General features: G+C 46.1%; 1 protein-coding gene across 1 annotated transcript; it reads left to right on the top strand.

Annotated features, from left to right (window-relative positions):
- Positions 1-17,380, top strand: F2r (coagulation factor II thrombin receptor). The gene is made up of 2 exons (XM_076927201.1): positions 1-210; positions 14,184-17,380. The coding sequence occupies exons 1-2, from the start codon at positions 123-125 to the stop codon at positions 15,380-15,382; spliced, it is 1,287 nt and encodes a 428-aa protein (XP_076783316.1). The 5' UTR covers positions 1-122; the 3' UTR covers positions 15,383-17,380.
- Positions 17,381-17,666: the final 286 nt, after the last annotated feature.

Genomic DNA, 17,666 nt, shown 5'->3' with positions numbered 1-17,666 from the left:
CGCCTCCAAATACTCACCCAGGGGACGCGCAGCCGCCACTAGTCACTCGCAGGCTCCGAACGAGCTGCTCGGAAGAAAGTAGGCGACGGCGGGCCCGGGGCCGCGCGGGCAGCCTCGGGACAATGGGGCCCCGGCGCTTGCTGCTCCTCGCCGTCGGCCTCAGCCTGTGCTGTCCCATGCTGTCTTTCCGCGTCCCTGTGAGCCAGCCAGGTAAGAGCTGCCGGTGGGTGCGCACGGGGGAGGTTATTAGAAGTTAGGTTGCGCCAGCAACGCAAGGGGGTGCTCCTGGCTGCAACCCTGCCTCAGTTTCCCCCAGGAGCCAAACAGTCTTTTGGGCCGAGATCTAGAGGCTCCCCTAATCACACCCATGTGGGATGTGCCATGTTCTCCCCCACCTCCCCACACAGCCGATGCTCTTTTGGACTCAGTTTTTGAGGGTGCAGTCGGCGGGCCACCCGGTGTTGGATCGGGAGGAAGGACCCCGAGGCTCCACGGAGCGGTCTTCCCAGTTGGTTTTATTGTTACCGTGTGGCCTGTTTTGCTAGACCACCTTCAGAAGTCTTGTGATTCTATACTTTCGGTGTACGGTGGAATCACAGTCCTGAAGTTTTTGCTTTGATGGAACTCTCTTTTTCTCGTTCGATTTACAAGGAGGGAAAAGCGATGTGAAAGAAAAATCCACAATCACACACAATAAAGACTGGAGAGTCCCCAGCTCGGCCTGGTACCCAGGAGGAGATGGAGGTTTCTGATTGCAGGGAGGGGAGTGGGTCTTTGTTATCGTAAACCTGTTTCTCTGGATGGAGAAAAGGGACTCCTCTTTCAGAATCAGGCTCCCCTAGAAACCATCTAGTCTTAGTTTTTCTCAATGGAATTTCTCATCTGCTGCAAGGAGGTTGCCTGCCTCCAGTACATTCGTTACTTATAGTGTATTTTTAAGTATCTGCCTGTTTGACCAAATAAATTAATTTGGTCAACTTATTTCATCAAATATTTTTTCCTTTCTCCAAAATAGAGGCTTTGCCTGGAAAGTCTAATTGTTTTGCATTTTTTAGTAGGGATACTATGTTAGAAACCTTTAGCCATGCCTTTCACGCTGAAGAAAATCTAGTGGGTTTTTTGTTATCGCTTAAAGAATGTGCACTCCGGTGCTCCCACACATCAGGATTAAGAGGTGACAAAGAGTAGGGTGTTTCCTGCTCTCTGTCTTTCCTCAGCGTGAGCTTCAGTGATGCTCTTGGGAAAACTCAGAACCCCACAGAGAGCCCCCTAGTTGAGCAGTAACTAACCAGCCTGCCTGCATTCGGGTAGTTGTCCTTAATCATGGGGGGTGGGGGGATGGGGGGTTCCAAAGTGTATGTGGAAATTCCAGTTCACAGAACTTTAGGTTACTTCCTTGGTTTTATTTGGGGACAGGCCTTTTAAAATATAGACTAAGAGTTCTGGCCAGCACAGAGCATCGGTGTGATAAGGAGATATTTATCCCCTTTGCTGATTCTAAACTTAAGGCCCAGAGAGATTGAGCGACCTGCCTTGGGGAGGGAGTATAGGAGTGGTCCCCTACATTAGGTGCAGGCAATAAGTGAACTCACAAACTCAACCAAAAATAAATCTGCTTCTCTTTACCACGGCAGAGAGAGAGAGAGAGAGAGAGAGAGAGAGAGAGAGAGAGAGAGAGAGAGAGAGAGAGAGAGAGAGAGAATGAGAGAATGAGAATAATTGTCGGTAACTGTGGCCAAATGCCTTGGGATTTCAGAGGCTGCTGTCCTTATCTCGAGGCCAGGCCTGGTTCCTCAGCAAGAAGTGAGAGGTCCCTGTACAAGACAGGCCCCAGCTTTTGCTCTGCCTCCCATTTTACGTATTCCCCACTTCACCCAGCCTCTGTAATCGCCCCTCAAGAACGGATGCCCTCTCTGGCTTCTTCCCCCATGTCACTCCAGGCCAACTTGACTTTTCTCAACTTCAAATGTCCTTTTAGCCATAAACCGCTGCTCTGTAGGAAGCCACCACCCTAGCAGCTCCTGCCTGGGTCTGTCATGTGAACTTGATCTTTTTAGAGCCCAGGACTTGCTTCTTTTCCAAAAATCTCCTTCCCATTCACCTTCCTGCCCTCCCCATGCCTCTTTCATCCCTGTTGCCCTAGTGAACTAGAACTTAGCTGGTTTCTAAACAAAAGGACCCCGAAATAATAAATAGGGTTTCCCAGAAACCTGGGTTTCTAACGTTGCTACTCTCCTCATTTGGGGTTCACATTCCCTTTTTCCCCTGGTAACTCCTCTCTCCCTCCGCACCCCGCCCCCCACTTCTCACATTCCTATTTCCCCTCCTTATATTATTTCTTTCAATTGAGATAAAATCTTCAGAACATACAGTCATGCACTCTGAAATCTGGTGCCTTTACCATTTCTGCCACCGAGTCCCAGAAGTTGCCACCGCACGAGGAATCCTATGAGCAGACAGCCCCGTCTCCCTTTCATCTGCCTTAACAACTACCAGTTTGCTCTTTGGATCTGTGGGTTTACCTGTTCTCCATATGTCATCGTCCACCTATGGCTGAGTGTTTCTGGGGACAAATCCATTCACTAGGGTTGCTAAAGTCTCCAGGGTCTGCTTCCACTGAGACACCATCGGAGCACCGGAGCACCGTCACTGTCAGGAGTGTCAGGAACTGTGACTTGTGTGGGTGTTTACCATGTTGCTAGTATCCGACTCTGTGCTTTCTGCAGCTGGATTTCTCTGTTACCTGGTTTGTGGATTCTTTTATTCAGCTTTTTACTACCTCTTGCTAGAACTGACAGAGTAAATGGAGTTCCTTATAAGCCAGGTGTTTTTCAGGATCCCCCGGCCCCCATACTGTACTTCTCTATTAAACCCATTACGTTACCAAGTTCAGGGCTGGAGGAAGGGGATATGTTGCAAGCCTGTGTCAATAATTTCCAGTGACATTGTGTGAGCGCGCTATCAATAATTTCCAGTGATATTGTGTGAGCCCCCCCCCACACACACGTGCTTGCACACATGTACACATACACCCAGTACTAGGATAACAGTCCTACATGGTTGCTGCAATAGGAACTTAGTCCTTCGTGCTTTCTTTGTAGCAAGTGTTCTTACTCACTGAGCCATCTTTCCAGTCCTGTTTGTTTTTTGAAACAAGACTTTCTCTGCAGCACAGGCTGGTGTTAAACTCAAATCCTCCTGCCTCGGCCTCTCAAGTTCTAGAATTATAAGAGTGCACTACAATGCCCCAGGCTTTGAAGTGAAGGTTTTATCCCTGCATCCTTATATCCTACAAATCTCCTGTAACCTTGTGTGTATTATTGGCTTTCAAAAGGAACTTTGCTGTCTGAAACTAATCTAAGAGTTGCATGTGGCAGCAAGCAAAATCTGCACTGCTTTAGGAAAAGATACTATAGAATGTATATTTAAAGTTTGTGACAAGTTGCAGATTGGATTTTAGAGTGCTACAGAAACATGGTTTCTGTTTTGTTTTGTTTCTACCCGTCTGTTTGTTTTGCTAGTCAGCCATAAGATAAGTAAGAAATACATTTTACTTTGTGGCACAGTTGGAATATACATAATAACATGCATGACACCCATGTGACTCCAGCCTCAAGGCGTCTAGACACCTCGGGCCTCTGTGGGCAACCGCACACATGTACACATACCACCCCTGAGACAGACAGACAGACAGACACACACACACTGCACATAATTACAAATAAAGTAAAAATAATTTTTTAAATGTGCGGCAACCCTACAATTGGATTTCATAGCCATTGCTCAATCTCTGCTGGGATTTTAAACCTAGCAGAGCAAAATCAAGGCCTTGCCAGAAGAGCTATACTTTCTCAAAGTGTCATTTATGGTCTCTACCTTGTTTAGGCTTCATCATTTCAGTTCATGTTCACTGACTGCAGAAAGACTGGGGTAGAGGGACAGCTGAAGTCTGGGAGGGACTGTGGACCCTGGACACTGATTGTGACTTGGTCTCTATCTCTTGCTGTTGATTAGACAGTGACTTTCCCGGGACAGGAATCTTGGGAGCAGTGATTCAGAGCAAAGAAGAGATCTCGGGGATGCAAATGGACAGGAATTTTGGGGATGGTGATTCAGGGCAGAGAAGAGATCTCTGGGATGTGAACAGTCAGGGAATCACTGGCTCTTAGGGAGGCCTTTGAGCATCCTAACCCCACATTTGTCTTCATCCTCCAGGCAAGAGTCTTACAGACTTGTGTGCATGTCCTGTGCCTTGGGAACACTGCAATAATTTCCTGTAGTGGGCCTGCTTGCAGCTCCTCCTGGCCTGTCTGTCTCAAAGCTCCAGGGTGTGCCAGAGAGGCAGCTTCCAGGACATTCTGCCTTGAACTCTGCCTTACTGGTTTGTTCTCCTGTTATTCTTAGGTAGGCCCCATCCAGAACATCACATTAAAGATAACATTGGAGGGTCCAGGCAGGATGGCGTTGAGTAGGTAGGAGGACTTGGTGTACACACAGGAGGTTCTGAGTTTGAATCACAAGCACCCAGCCTCAGCACTGGATGACAAAAACAGGCAGATCTTGAAAGCTCTCTGGCTAGTCAGCTTGCCGAGACAAAATGGAGAGCTTCCTGTTTAGTGAGAGAGCTTGTCTCAAAGCAGCAAAGCTGAGAGCAATAGGCAAGACTCTTGCTGCCCTACTCCAGTGTCTCCATGCACACACATGGTTGCACGTACACACACAGTCGTGCGCATGCACATACACACTTACACACACATACAGAGGTTTTTCACTGTTCATCTCTGTTGGTGTTTGTCTACTTCCTAGGAGGACTGAGTTATGGGCAGGGGTTTGTATATAACCAAAGCCAGTAAACTCCAGAATTCCCAAGCAGCAGGAAGATTTGACCCCATAAATAAACATAAAAACAAAAATGAAAATAGAGGGCAGATGGTTCATTGTGGTCAAAGGGTATTAAGCCTTCATGCCTCTCTAGGTTCAAGTCTTGGCTCTTCCGCATACTAGCTGTGTGATCTAGAATTAGTTACTTAGCCTCTCTGTAGCTCTACATTGTGATTTATAAAATAAAGTTATAAGGTAAAAGCAAGGGTCTGGTGTTCAGTGGATGTTCAACACATGTGAAGGTTTCCTGGATTTTTTTTTCTACATACTAATTCTTACATATTCTCCCAAACCTTTAAAATGTTAATACTTTCCAGCCATGGTGACACACACCTTTAATCCCAGTACTCTGAAGGTAGAGGCAGGCAGATCTCTCTGAGTTCAAAGACAGCCTGGTCTACATAGCAAGTTCCAGGCTAGCCAAGGCTACATAGTAAGAGGTCTCTAAATAAACAAACAAACAAACAAACAAATAAATAAGATGTTGATACTAGATAATTTCTCTAAACATAAAGCCATATTCATGAGAACATTCAAGAACTTCTTGCACTAAGACAAAAATAAAACACAAACAAACAAACCCAAGACCCAGAAACAACAAAACTTACATTTGGGCTAGCAAGATGGCTCAGCAGTTAAGAACATGTACTGTTCTTGCCAAGGACCCAAGTTTGATTCTAAGTAGCCATGTCAGGTGGCTCACACTAGCTCTAGAAGGGCACCTGCTCATTCACACACACACACACACACACACACACACACACACACACACATACGCACACACACACAGAGAGAGAGACATGCACATATGCACACAAAAAGACATATACACACATGCATGCACACACATAATTTAAAAAAAAATTCTAGTGACAAGTAGGTATCATGAGTTACTTGTATTGCTCTGCACATATTTGTCCACGGCCCATCATCTGGCTCCTATTTAGCAAGACCCTCACTGTCCTCCACAAGAGAATTTTAAAGCAAATCCCAGACATCGTCTCATTAAGTTCTTAAATGGAGGATGTGAGGGTGATCTGGCTGAGGGGAATCCATTAGCCTGAGACTATCACCAGGGTTGATCTGACAGTATCTGAATGGCTGGGCGGGTGTCCCGTCCTCCCTCTCCGTGCTCCATGGCCTTACTGGAAGGAAGGGGGCTGGTATTTGAGTATTAATGCTCCCTGCTGAGCCTCCAAACACGATCTCAAGATCTGACCTTAAATACACTATTTTATTAATGAAAATAGAAATTATAAGCTGAGAGGTGGTGGCGTATGGCTTTAATTCCAGCACTTGAGAGGCAGAGGCAGGTGGATCTCTGAGTTTGAGGTCTACAGAGTGAGTTCTAGGACAGCTAAAGCTACACACAGAAACCCTGCCTCAAAAACTAACTAACTATATAATTGTCTCTGGGTTTTTGGTTTGTTTGTTTTTGGTAGTTTGTTTTTGTCTTAGTGCAGAAGGAGGAGAAGTTTGTTGTTTTGTTTTGTTTTTTTCTCCATAAGTACAATATCATCAGAAGAAAGTAGTGGAAATTTCTTAAATGTCATCCACTATGCAGAGTGTCCAAGTTTCTCAACTGTCTTATAAATGCCCGTTAACATTATGTGCAAAACCAAGATGAAAGAACCCCACCGCTGCGCTGGATCTCCTCTGTGCCGTCTAGTCTTTGCTCTATAACTGCTCCTCACCCTTCAGTGCTGGGGGTGGAGCCCGGGAACATCACGGCTCCACCCCCTTTACTTGCTATTTATTTGTCTATCTCGAAGGCTTCCTTACAGCTGCACCTGATTGGCTGCTTGGCAGCGGCTTGATGAAACAGACAAAGACACGCTGGACCACCTCCATCATCATTTACTCTATGATCAAAGCGCTCTTCTTTGGCCAACGGGAGCCCACAGGGTATTGACCTGATGCTAACAATTCTCGGAGATATCCAAGGCTGTGCTGTGCATTCCCTGCTCCTGATCTGAAAGAGGGCGTTTCCGAGGGTGGGGAATGGAGGGGGGAGGGGAGGTGCTGGCTCCTGCCATGGGAAAGTGGTGTTTGAGTTGGAGGGACTAGAACATTCTAGAAAGGCTGCAGTGTTTCACTTCTCTGCCTGGTTTCTGCCATGCTTCTCCAGTGTCCTCCCTGTCATTCCATTTGGCTTGTGAAATGCAGGCAACGGCCAACCTGCTCACTGTGGGAATGTGGGCAAGATCCTGAGACTTCAAGTTAGCTAATTCCCCAGAAGGGCAGAACACTGAGTCACAGTCGAGGCCCGGGCGTCGTGTGAATCCCAGACACAGTGAAAGGGAATCTTAGTCCCCCCTCAGCTTCCAGCCAGATCTCAGCAGAGTCAAAGGAGCCATCACCTGACACTCATTTCAGGTCTTCAGGTTAGTCTGTGTTTAAGGTCGTTAGCAATGTGCTATATTCAATATCAAAACTGAAGCCCTGGTAAATGCTTGTAATCCCAGCACTCAAGAGGTTGAAGATAGGACGATTGGGAGTTCAAGACTAACCTCGGCTGCAATAGTGAGTTCAGGGCCTACCTGGGATGCAAAAGTCATCATCTCAAAACCACTTGGGGGCTTTAGAGAGACCTTCCTTAAGTAAAACTTAACAAGAAATGTCAGGATCTGCTTTGGAGCTGCATTGCTTTCTCTATAGGACCAGAATTTAACTTTGCCTTCTGTGACTGTTGCTCAACAAGCAAGGTGACTCTGAAGGGCTCTTGGCCAACTGACAGATACTTTCCCCTTGACCTCTGAGTCATGCTGGACTGTAGGAAAATCAAGAGGAGCAGACTCAAATTCCAGCATGAGGGTCTTGGGTGTGTTGGAAGTGTCTAGGCATCTTGCCTGGCCTGAGGGTTGTGACGTTAATATTCATTTTTTTTTTTTTTGGTTTTTCGAGACAGGGTTTCGACAGGGTTTCTCTGTGTAGTCCTGGCTGTCCTGGAACTCACTCTGTAGACCAGGCTGGCCTCGAACTCAGAAATCCGCCTGCCTTTGCCTCCCAAGTGCTGGGATTAAAGGCGTGCGCCACCATCACCCAGCTTAATATTCACTTCTTAAGAATACTTTATTTCTCCGGGGGTGGGGGTGGGGGTGGGGTGGCACACACCTTTAATCCCAGCACTTAGGAGGCAGAGGCAGGTGGATTTCTGAGTTCGAGGCCAGCCTGGTCTACACAGTGAGTGCCAGGACAGCCAGGACTACACAGAGAAACCCTGTCGAAACCCTGTCTCGAAAAACCAAAAAAAAAAAAAAAAAAAAAAAAAAAAACTTTATTTCTGGCATTTTTTTTTTAATTTCATAAAAACTAGCATATCAAATCTAAAGTGGGAAGAAAGGGTACTGCCTCAGGCAGTGATATTTAGTTGAAGGATTATACATTCTTCCCCGTTCCAGACTGCAAATACCATGTGTTCCCTGAGGTATAATGTTTCTAGGGTAAACACTGGGCTGCTCACAAAGCTGAGAGAGGCGTTTCAGAAGACAGTATCGGCAAAGCTGGGAGTGTTGCTTTCATACCATGTGACGACATTCCGTCAGCTCAGCTAGATAAGTGACTTGAAGTCGTGTCCCTGTTCCCAGTATCATACAGGTTCCTACATGTATGTCGGGGCATGTTGGTAAACACGTAACTCTACTCTGTGCATCACCAGAAATCCTCCATCCAGCCAGGCTCACGGAACTGAGAACCAAAGAATTTCCTTTGTGTCCATGCTCACTAGTGGGACCGCTGGATCGTGGGGATAATTCTGGGTTTCATTTTCTAAAGTCCTGAGCCCTCTTCCATAATGGCTGCACTTCCAGCTCCAGCTGGTTTCCAAGATCCTGGCTTCTCCACCCTCTTGCCAGCACTTGTTAATCTTTCCTTCTTCGTGGTAGTCACCCTAAGGAAGTAAAGTGATCGCTCGTGGTGGTTTTAAAGGGCAATTCCATGACGATTAGCAATGCTAAGCATCTTATTACATAACATTCAGGCATTTTTGTGTATAATCTTTAGAAACCTCTATTTAGTTCCTACCCTCCCCCCCCCTTTTTTTTTATTAAACAAGTTGTTTTCTCTATAGTGAGTACTGAGTTCCCTGGCTGTTTCCATGAGAGTCCCTTGTCAGGTAGGGTGTGTGATCTGTAGTGCTGTCTCCCTATCTGTAAGGTGTCTCTCACTGGTGATGGCCCCTCTGCTGTACGGAGCTTTTGTGTTGATTCCATCCTGTCTCTCTGCTTTGGTTGCCTGTGCCTTGGGTCAGATCTACTGCCATTTCCCTTCTGGGTTTCCTTATTATGACTGCATAGTTTCAGGTATTAGGCTTGAAGTCTTTGGTCTAGTTGGAGTTAGTGTTTCTAGATGATGTGAGATAAGTGGAAAGGGAAGGCCCGGAGATTTCATTTTGTTTCTATTCTATGTGTATGGGTATTTGCTCACATGTATGTCTGTGTACCACATGTGTGCAGTACCTGTAGAGGCCAGAAGAGGGCGTTGGGTCACCTGGATCTGGGGCTACAGATGCTTGTGAACCACCTTACAGGTGTAAGACTTGAACTCTGATCCTCTGGAAGAGTAGCCTCTTAATGGCTTAGCTGTCATTCCAACCCCAGAGCTTGTTTTGGTCTAAAAGACTCGAGCAGAGCTAATAAAACCCCCAGTTCTTTTAGTTCATTGCGTTGACCCCCTCCCTTATTGGTATATTTGAAACAAGGTCTCACTTTGTAACCAGGATGGCTTACATGGCAACCCAGGTTGGCCTCGGTTTTCAGTTCTCCTGGTTCAGTCTCCCAAGTGCTGGCATTACATGTACCTGCTACTGTGCCCAGCTGCCCAGTTATGGTTTTGTTTCATTTTTTATAATTATTTATTATTGATGCAGGAGATTAAACCCTGGGCCTTCTACATGCTGGGCAAATGTTCTGTCACTGAGCTAGAATCCCAGCCCCTTAATTCTTGTTATACTGAATCACTTGAGATTGTATTCTGGACTTTGGGTTATGAAAACTCTGGATTCTGGCACATTCCTTCACAGAGTATTGATTATTGGCGTTTTTGCATTAGCAGTCAGTTAATTTGGCTGCCATCTTAAGCAGAAGCTAAAGTATCACCTCAGGGTGGTTTTGTTTGTTTTTTTGAGACAGGCTTTCTCTGTGCAGCCCTGGCTGACCTGAAAATAGCCCTGTTGACCAGGCTGGCCTTCAACTTAGAGATCTGCGCTCCTCTGCCATGTGAATGCTGAGATTAAAGGAATGGCCACTCTGTTTTAAAGACAGGGTCCCTTATATAATCCAGGCTGGCTTTGGACTGTCCGTCCTTCTGCTGTCAGCTTCAGAGTACTGGGATTGCCAGTGAGCACTACCACCATGCTTGGAGAGGTTTGGGTGGTGCTGGTAGTGATGCTGGTGGATTGGGGATTTTGTTTTTGTTTATCTTTGGCAGAGATTTATGTAATGTGCATGACTCCAGTGTTGCCCAAACCCTTGAGCAGAGGCCCGGTGTGGCGGCATATGCCTTTAGTCCCAGCCCTTGGAAGGTAGAAGCAGGTGGATTTCTATGACTTTAGGGCTAGCCTGGTCTGCACAGCAGATTCCAAGGCAGTCAGGGTTACAAAGTAACAAAGTATAATCCTGTCTTAAAAAAAAAAAAAAAAAAAAAGCAAAAGCAAAAGCAAAAGCAAAGCCTAGAGCAGATTTTGCACTGAAATTTAGGACTCCTTTCCTGAGACTTTTTTCCTCCTTCCTGAAATTCCTTCCCAATGACTATGGAACTTGTGACCAACCAGCTATGCACTGTGACCTCCTCCTTCGTACTAATTTGCTAGGGTTTAGGGAATGCAGTAAACTTTGGAGACTAAGAACAGCCAGAGTGCCAGAGAAAGCATGTGTAGGCCTTTTTTGCTGTTATGGGGGAGAGGGGGGTTACAATTTTAGTTAGAACTCAGAAAAGGGGGCAGCTTCAGTGATGCTGGTGATGCTGCATGCTGGCGCTCTAAACACCTGCATCGCTGTAGAGCAGAAGTTCTGTAAATGTTGGCACCACTGTATGGTGGAGCTCTGTAAGTGGTAGCTGCTCTTAATGCCTAAATCACTGTACAGCAGGAACTCTGTAAATGGCTGCATCAAGGAGGGCTTCTAGGAAGGCTAAGTCATCACCCTGAGGGATAATTATTCCGCCCATCTCCTTAGCATGTCTTGCAACTTTCCTGGGAAGTGGTACCTTGGCCTGCCTGGTTACTGACAGGGCCGGATGGATTAACTCTTCAGGGGGAGATAATAGTTAAGTGATCTCATTTTAGGAGATCACAGTGTCATCTCCACTCAGGACCAGAGGTAGAACTCAAATTCCGTTGTACTCAAATTCCAGAAAACAGTGGTTTCCCCTTAATGGACTTTAAGAAAGCCCTGACACCTGTACCTTGTTATAGAGTGTTTTAAATCTTGGTGTTGGGGTGGGGATGTGGGGTTGGCAAGTGGGATGTTTTCCTTTCTAGTGTTAGCCAGGAAAAAGGAGGCAGGGTCCAAAATAGATTATAAGAGAGGGGTCCATTATAAGTGACTTCCAAGGTGACTAATTCCTGTCTAACTACCTGATATCCTCCATTCAAGATTTAGGATCACTTAGGAAATGGGCTGGAATTAGGACTTATAAGGTCTTAGGATCTCCATTCATAATGACCTTGGAAGGTGATAAGGGAACCCAGTTAGATCCTGTTAGACTTTGACAAGACCATCGAGTACAGATCTGTAAAGAAGAGATAAAAATCAAGACAGCACTTGAGTACACAAGATCCAGAGACTAATAGATAACTACCAAGATTATAATCGATAAAACCCATTTCCACCGTGAAAACTCAGAGGTCAATCCCAAAGCTCTTCACCAGAAGCGGTTGGTGATGCCTTGGTCAGGAGGTTAAGCCACACCCTTGTGTACAGCTTCTAGGCATCTGTGTAAGGAGAGAAGAGACACAAGAGTCCAGAGCAGGGGCCCGGGCCCTAAACACTTGAGGCATCCATGGCCTGCAGCAAGGATAGAACTTGTTCCACAGAACCAAAAACAATTCCAGCTCTGGCCAAGGACAAACGATACAGTGCCTGGTCCCTAAAACTGCCTGTCAGTTTCCTACCCGCTGTCCCTATCCGCTCTTACAACAGTGCAACAGAATTTATTCCCTACTGTCAAGCAGCACCTCCCTAAGTCCTGTGAGCCCTGAGGGATCAAGGCTCTTCCCCCTCACACCACACTGTCCGTCCTTGAGCAGATTCTCCAGTGGACACCAGCCATGTGTCTTCTTGGTTCATTCAGTTCCGACACCGTCTATCAGAACATAGAATCGGAGTTCTATGTTTAAGGGATTATCCCGTAAGACTGTCTGTCTCAAACATAAGATACCTAACCCTCAACCTCCAGAACTCAAACAGGCTGTGTACTAGGCGTTCCTGTGACTTGTACTCAGATTCTATAATCTGCTAGAGCAGCTAGCTCAAGTTACCCAGAGAAAAGCACCACCTCTGCCTCCCGTTTATCAGAAATGATATTACGGAAGATGCTGATGAATGAATGGCCAGGCGGGAAAGATACCCAGGGCACGACGTGCAAACAGGAGCAGGCGCACGCCTGCCCTCATGCCAGTCATGCCTCGGACGTTCATGTGACCAGCTCTGATTCTGAAGCTATCTAGAGGCCTTGAACCCCAAGTCAGCTCATCAACATACAAAAGATACTCTTATCCTGGAGATTCCAAGAATCTTATCTGTATGCCAGGAAGTGGACAGAGAACAGGAATGTGTCTCAAACTAAAAGTCATTGGGAAGGGGTAAAAAAAAAAAGTCTATCCTATCCTTCCCTACCTGTGCCTTCTGCTGTCCTGTGACTCTGAGTACCTTCAGCCATTAGTAGGGAGTAACGAGAAGAACAGCAGAGCCTAACTTTTTTTTTTTTTTTTTTTTATAAGAGGATTGTCTCTGTGAGACGCTTCATAGCTGTGCAGAAGCAGAACTCTGGCATTGTGTTACAGATTTCAGAGCCTCTCTAAAAGCATGAGTTTTCAAGAAGGTTCCACTAAGGAAAACAAAGCCCACATCTGAAACCCCACTGCACTTATCCAGCTTCCAAGGTTTAACTCTGGCAACATCTCTGAGAGAGAGGCATGTCCAGCTTTTGCCACAGGCATCCCCAGCATCAAGGACTTCGTGTTCTCTCTCTGTGCCTCCTGTTTGCACCCCTCAGCTTCCCTGCACCCAACAAATGTAGGATTTTAGCAAAGCACTGCTCCTGAAAGCCTGCTGTCCGACTGGTGCCGTTAACTTTTCTCTAACATTTCAAGTGATAATTTTGATGGACGGAGCTGTATAAAACTGAGCCTTTATTTGGACATCTGGTTTATACTCCAGAGAGCCTGGTTCACCAGGCATGCACCTTGAGACATATAGCATTCTAGAATAAGATCATGGCCTGGTGTAAGTGGCCAAGCACATCTGCTAAACTGACTTGCCCGGCAAGGAGGCAAGATGCTGACTGAGGGGATCAATGCCTCCCGGCTGTGTGAAGAGGTAACTTGAGGGCCCAACACTTAGATAGAAAGACATCAATGGCATCCTACTTTGTATGCAAACTGAAGATACAGGAAAACTACTTTGGTTATCAATTTGGAGAGCCCTGGATCCTCCTCTGAATGGCCCCCCATTCTGTAGCCTGTAGAATTTCCTCTCTGCTTTCTATGTGAGTTTTTCCTTTGGGAGAGGTGGGTTTCTCAGGATGGCTCAAGCTAAACTGGGGAAGGAAAGAGAAGTCTTGGAAGCTGGAGCCAAGCTGTACATATAGATGGTGGGATACAGCCAGGGAGAAAGCATGGTTTGAGGGCTGGCAAGGTGGCTCAGTACAAAAAGAACTGTGGCCTGACAGCCACAGTTCAATCCCCTGGGTCCACATGGTGGAAGGAGAGGACCGGCTCCCCTCCACTCTGTGGTATGCCTGCTTTCTCCTACCACACAAAATAAAATCAAATGTAAAGCAAAGCATCGTTTGATCTTTCATGGTAAGTGAGGTTTGTAAGGTAGATCTCTGGAGCGACTTTTCCTTCCCCTTTGTTTTGTGGAGCGGCAGAGTAATAGGAATATTGTATCCAAGCAAAATGTTGTGCCATATTCCAAGTTAGGAGCCTGAGCATTCACTAACAAAGTCCGCAGTCCATCTGTGCAGGATCTGAATCTAGCCATCTGCTCCTGGGGGAAAGTACAGAACACAGACAAAGCGCACCCTCTGCTTGTAGAGGCTGCCTGTTGATGTCACTCACATTCTCAATTTTCTTCTTTCAGAATCAGAGAGGACAGATGTTACGATGAACCCCCGCTCATTCTTTCTCAGGAATCCCAGTGAAAATACATTTGAACTGTTCCCCCTGGGGGACGAGGAGGAGAAAAATGAAAGCATACTGCCGGAGGGCAGGGCAGTCTACTTAAATAAAAGCCGCTCTCCTCCCACGCCGCCTCCTCCCTTCATCTCGGAGGATGCCTCGGGATATCTGACCAGCCCCTGGCTGACGCTCTTCATGCCCTCCGTGTACACGTTTGTGTTCATAGTCAGCCTTCCTCTGAACGTCCTGGCCATCGCAGTGTTTGTCTTGCGGATGAAGGTCAAGAAGCCGGCCGTGGTGTACATGCTGCATCTGGCCATGGCCGATGTGCTCTTCGTGTCCGTGCTCCCCTTCAAGATCAGCTACTACTTTTCCGGCAGTGACTGGCAGTTCGGGTCTGGAATGTGTCGCTTCGCCACTGCGGCGTTTTATTGTAACATGTACGCCTCCATCATGCTCATGACCGTCATAAGCATTGACCGGTTCCTGGCGGTGGTGTACCCGATCCAGTCCCTGTCCTGGCGCACCCTGGGCCGTGCCAACTTCACTTGCGTGGTCATTTGGGTGATGGCCATCATGGGGGTGGTGCCCCTACTCCTCAAGGAGCAGACTACCCGGGTTCCGGGACTCAACATCACCACCTGCCACGACGTCCTCAATGAGACCCTGCTGCAAGGCTTTTACTCTTACTATTTCTCGGCCTTCTCCGCTATCTTCTTTCTTGTGCCGTTGATCATTTCCACAGTCTGCTACACGTCCATCATCCGATGCCTAAGCTCCTCCGCGGTTGCCAACCGGAGCAAGAAATCGCGGGCTTTGTTCCTGTCCGCTGCCGTGTTCTGCGTCTTCATCGTCTGCTTCGGGCCCACCAACGTCCTCCTGATTGTGCACTACCTGCTCCTCTCCGACAGTCCCGGCACAGAGGCGGCCTACTTTGCTTACCTCCTCTGCGTCTGTGTGAGCAGCGTGAGCTGCTGCATCGATCCCCTGATTTACTACTACGCCTCCTCCGAATGCCAGAGGCACCTCTACAGCATCTTGTGCTGCAAAGAAAGCTCCGACTCCAACAGTTGCAACAGCACGGGCCAGCTGATGCCGAGTAAAATGGATACCTGCTCTAGTCACCTGAATAACAGCATATACAAAAAGCTACTAGCTTAAGGAAAGGGTTGCTGGAAGGTTCCACGGGAAAAGGTTGGAAAGTGAACAGCCTGGGAATACCATTAGTCCCTGTCAAGAAATGTATTTACTTCAACACCTACAAAAACAACCAGTGTCTGATTTGCATGCATGCTTCTTACAAGTGCTATGGGGTGTATAGATTGGATAATTACCAGCAAGGTGATGGGAACAGAGATAAAGGTTTCCAGTGTTGCTAGTGCTACAATAGTAACTGGATGTCACTTCTTATGTATCTAGGTGACTTTAATATATAGGTGGTATGCACGCACATGGGCTTTGACACTTCCTTGTTTATTCCCTGGCCATTACTATGGAAATAATCTGATTCTCTGACTTAAAAAACCAAGCCTGGGTTGGTGGATGTTAGCACTGGGAAGCTGAAGGTGTCTAATGATGGGGAAGGAGTCCATGATTTAGACTTAACACAGCTTTTGCCTATATATTTTTTTCAAATTATTTGATAGTAATGTTTAGTGATGGAAGGATGAGACAGTATTACCTATGTGGGGGAAGGTCTTGAACATATCGTAGTTAAGAATTATCAAAGCAAGTGAAAAGCCTGCTTTTATATGGGTAGGTTTTTTTTTTTTTTTTTTTTTTTTTTTTGGTTTTTTTTTTTCAATTTACTTACTGAATATATGGACCAAGACTGAGCATAAGACTCACCAGGACTGTAATAAACCTTTCAAAGCAGCCAAGCCTGATAACTAGACACAGCCATCTGCATGGAGGCCTCTGAGCATCAGGTACGTCGTACTCCTTCAGCTATGCCTCCCAGAGAGCAGAGATGGACACTGCCAGGTCCCCTCCATCCTGCCTAGGATTCTCTCTAGCTGTGAACTGACTGTATCTATTAGAAACTGGCAAGGTAAGGTATGCCATCTTGGGAGGCAGGAACTATGAAAGACATCTGCACATCTGACAAACGGAGAAAGGTGTGTTTACGTCCAGTCGCTGTCCTGCAAGGCTGGCCCTTGCACAGACAGACACACCCACGTGCCCTGGTCACACTGTTGGTTAGTGGGCCATTGACTGACTATAGGACTATAACTGAGTCCTGCCCTTACTCAGGCAACGCAGAGGGCTAGCGTGTGGTCAGGTATGATGATGTATGCACTGCAAATACACCATCGCGCATAGAAGTTGTCCTCAGCCAGATGCCACCAGGCATATCTCACATAAACAAGGCTTATCAGCTAAACGGCTTTGTACAACTGAGTTTCTGCTTCTGGTAGCTATAGATTAGGATAAAAACACAATACAAGATGTATATTTTTAATACATAAACCCTTCAGTCTACAATAATTAGACGCTATTTATTTACAAATATTTTATCAAAAAATTAATCAAATCAGCCAGGCATTACGGCACACGCCTTTAACCCCAGTACTTGGGAGGCGGAGGCAGATGGATCTTAAGCAGTTTTTTTAAAGAAGCAACAAGCAAACACAAAAAGTTTTACTTAAGTCCAGTTTTTAAAAAAATATATAGGTCAGTTTGGTTAAAAAATAATGATGATGAAAGGAAATTTCATTGATTGAAATGTAGGAAAATTATCCTGTATTTTTCTTAAGAGTTACTGAAATTATTTTTAAAGCATTTTTAATGCCACAGTGACTAACAAGACTATAAAATCTTCATGCCTTTGACAAAGTAATTTGAAAATTAATTTAAGACATATTCTTTTCCTGATTAAAAAATATGTTGGCATCTTAAGCAAATAAGAGTAGAGGGGGTGTTTATTTAAGAGAACAAAGCATTTCCAGATACTGTAGAATAGCTTCCAGGAAAGTCCTATAATTGTACAGTTAACTTGGTTCCTGTGTTGATTTATCTAAATCACTGACTCCCTGTCCCGTGTTCTGTCTGTGACTTAATGTAACTATTATCACTGCACTTGTGAACTTTTATGTCATTGTTTTGTGTTCACACTCTTTTTTTAAAAAATATATTAATAAACTAAAAACATGCTTGGTCTCTGGAATAGATTATTGCTGTGGGTCCCGTGGGACAGCACACCACTCTTTAGGTGTTTGACCCTTTTAGGATCCTGTAGCTAGAATGAAAAGGTCAGCAGGGGATGAGGAAGCTCCCCAGAGGCTACAGGTTAGGGATAATGCTTACCAGCCAGCCAGGGCAAGGATAGTGAGGCACTAATCCCTGCTACAGGACCCTCCCACCCCTTGCTGGTGCTTCCCATTTGCTGCTCCAGTGTGTCTGTCTGTCTGTCTGTCTGTCTGTCTGTGAATGTGTTGTTAAATCT

This window comes from Arvicanthis niloticus, chromosome 29, assembly GCF_011762505.2.
Source record: "Arvicanthis niloticus isolate mArvNil1 chromosome 29, mArvNil1.pat.X, whole genome shotgun sequence".
Taxonomy (NCBI): domain Eukaryota; kingdom Metazoa; phylum Chordata; class Mammalia; order Rodentia; family Muridae; genus Arvicanthis; species Arvicanthis niloticus.
This window is presented reverse-complemented; position numbering and strand designations above follow the sequence as displayed.

What these genes read in the sequence shown, in the direction of transcription:
- F2r (XM_076927201.1), top strand. Translation starts at nt 123, where the DNA reads ATGGGGCCCCGGCGCTTGCTGCTCCTCGCCGTCGGCCTCAGCCTGTGC. An exon ending in CGTCCCTGTGAGCCAGCCAG is followed by an intron (nt 211 to 14,183) that starts GTAAGAGCTGCC and finishes TTCTTCTTTCAG; the next exon opens with AATCAGAGAGGACAGATGTT.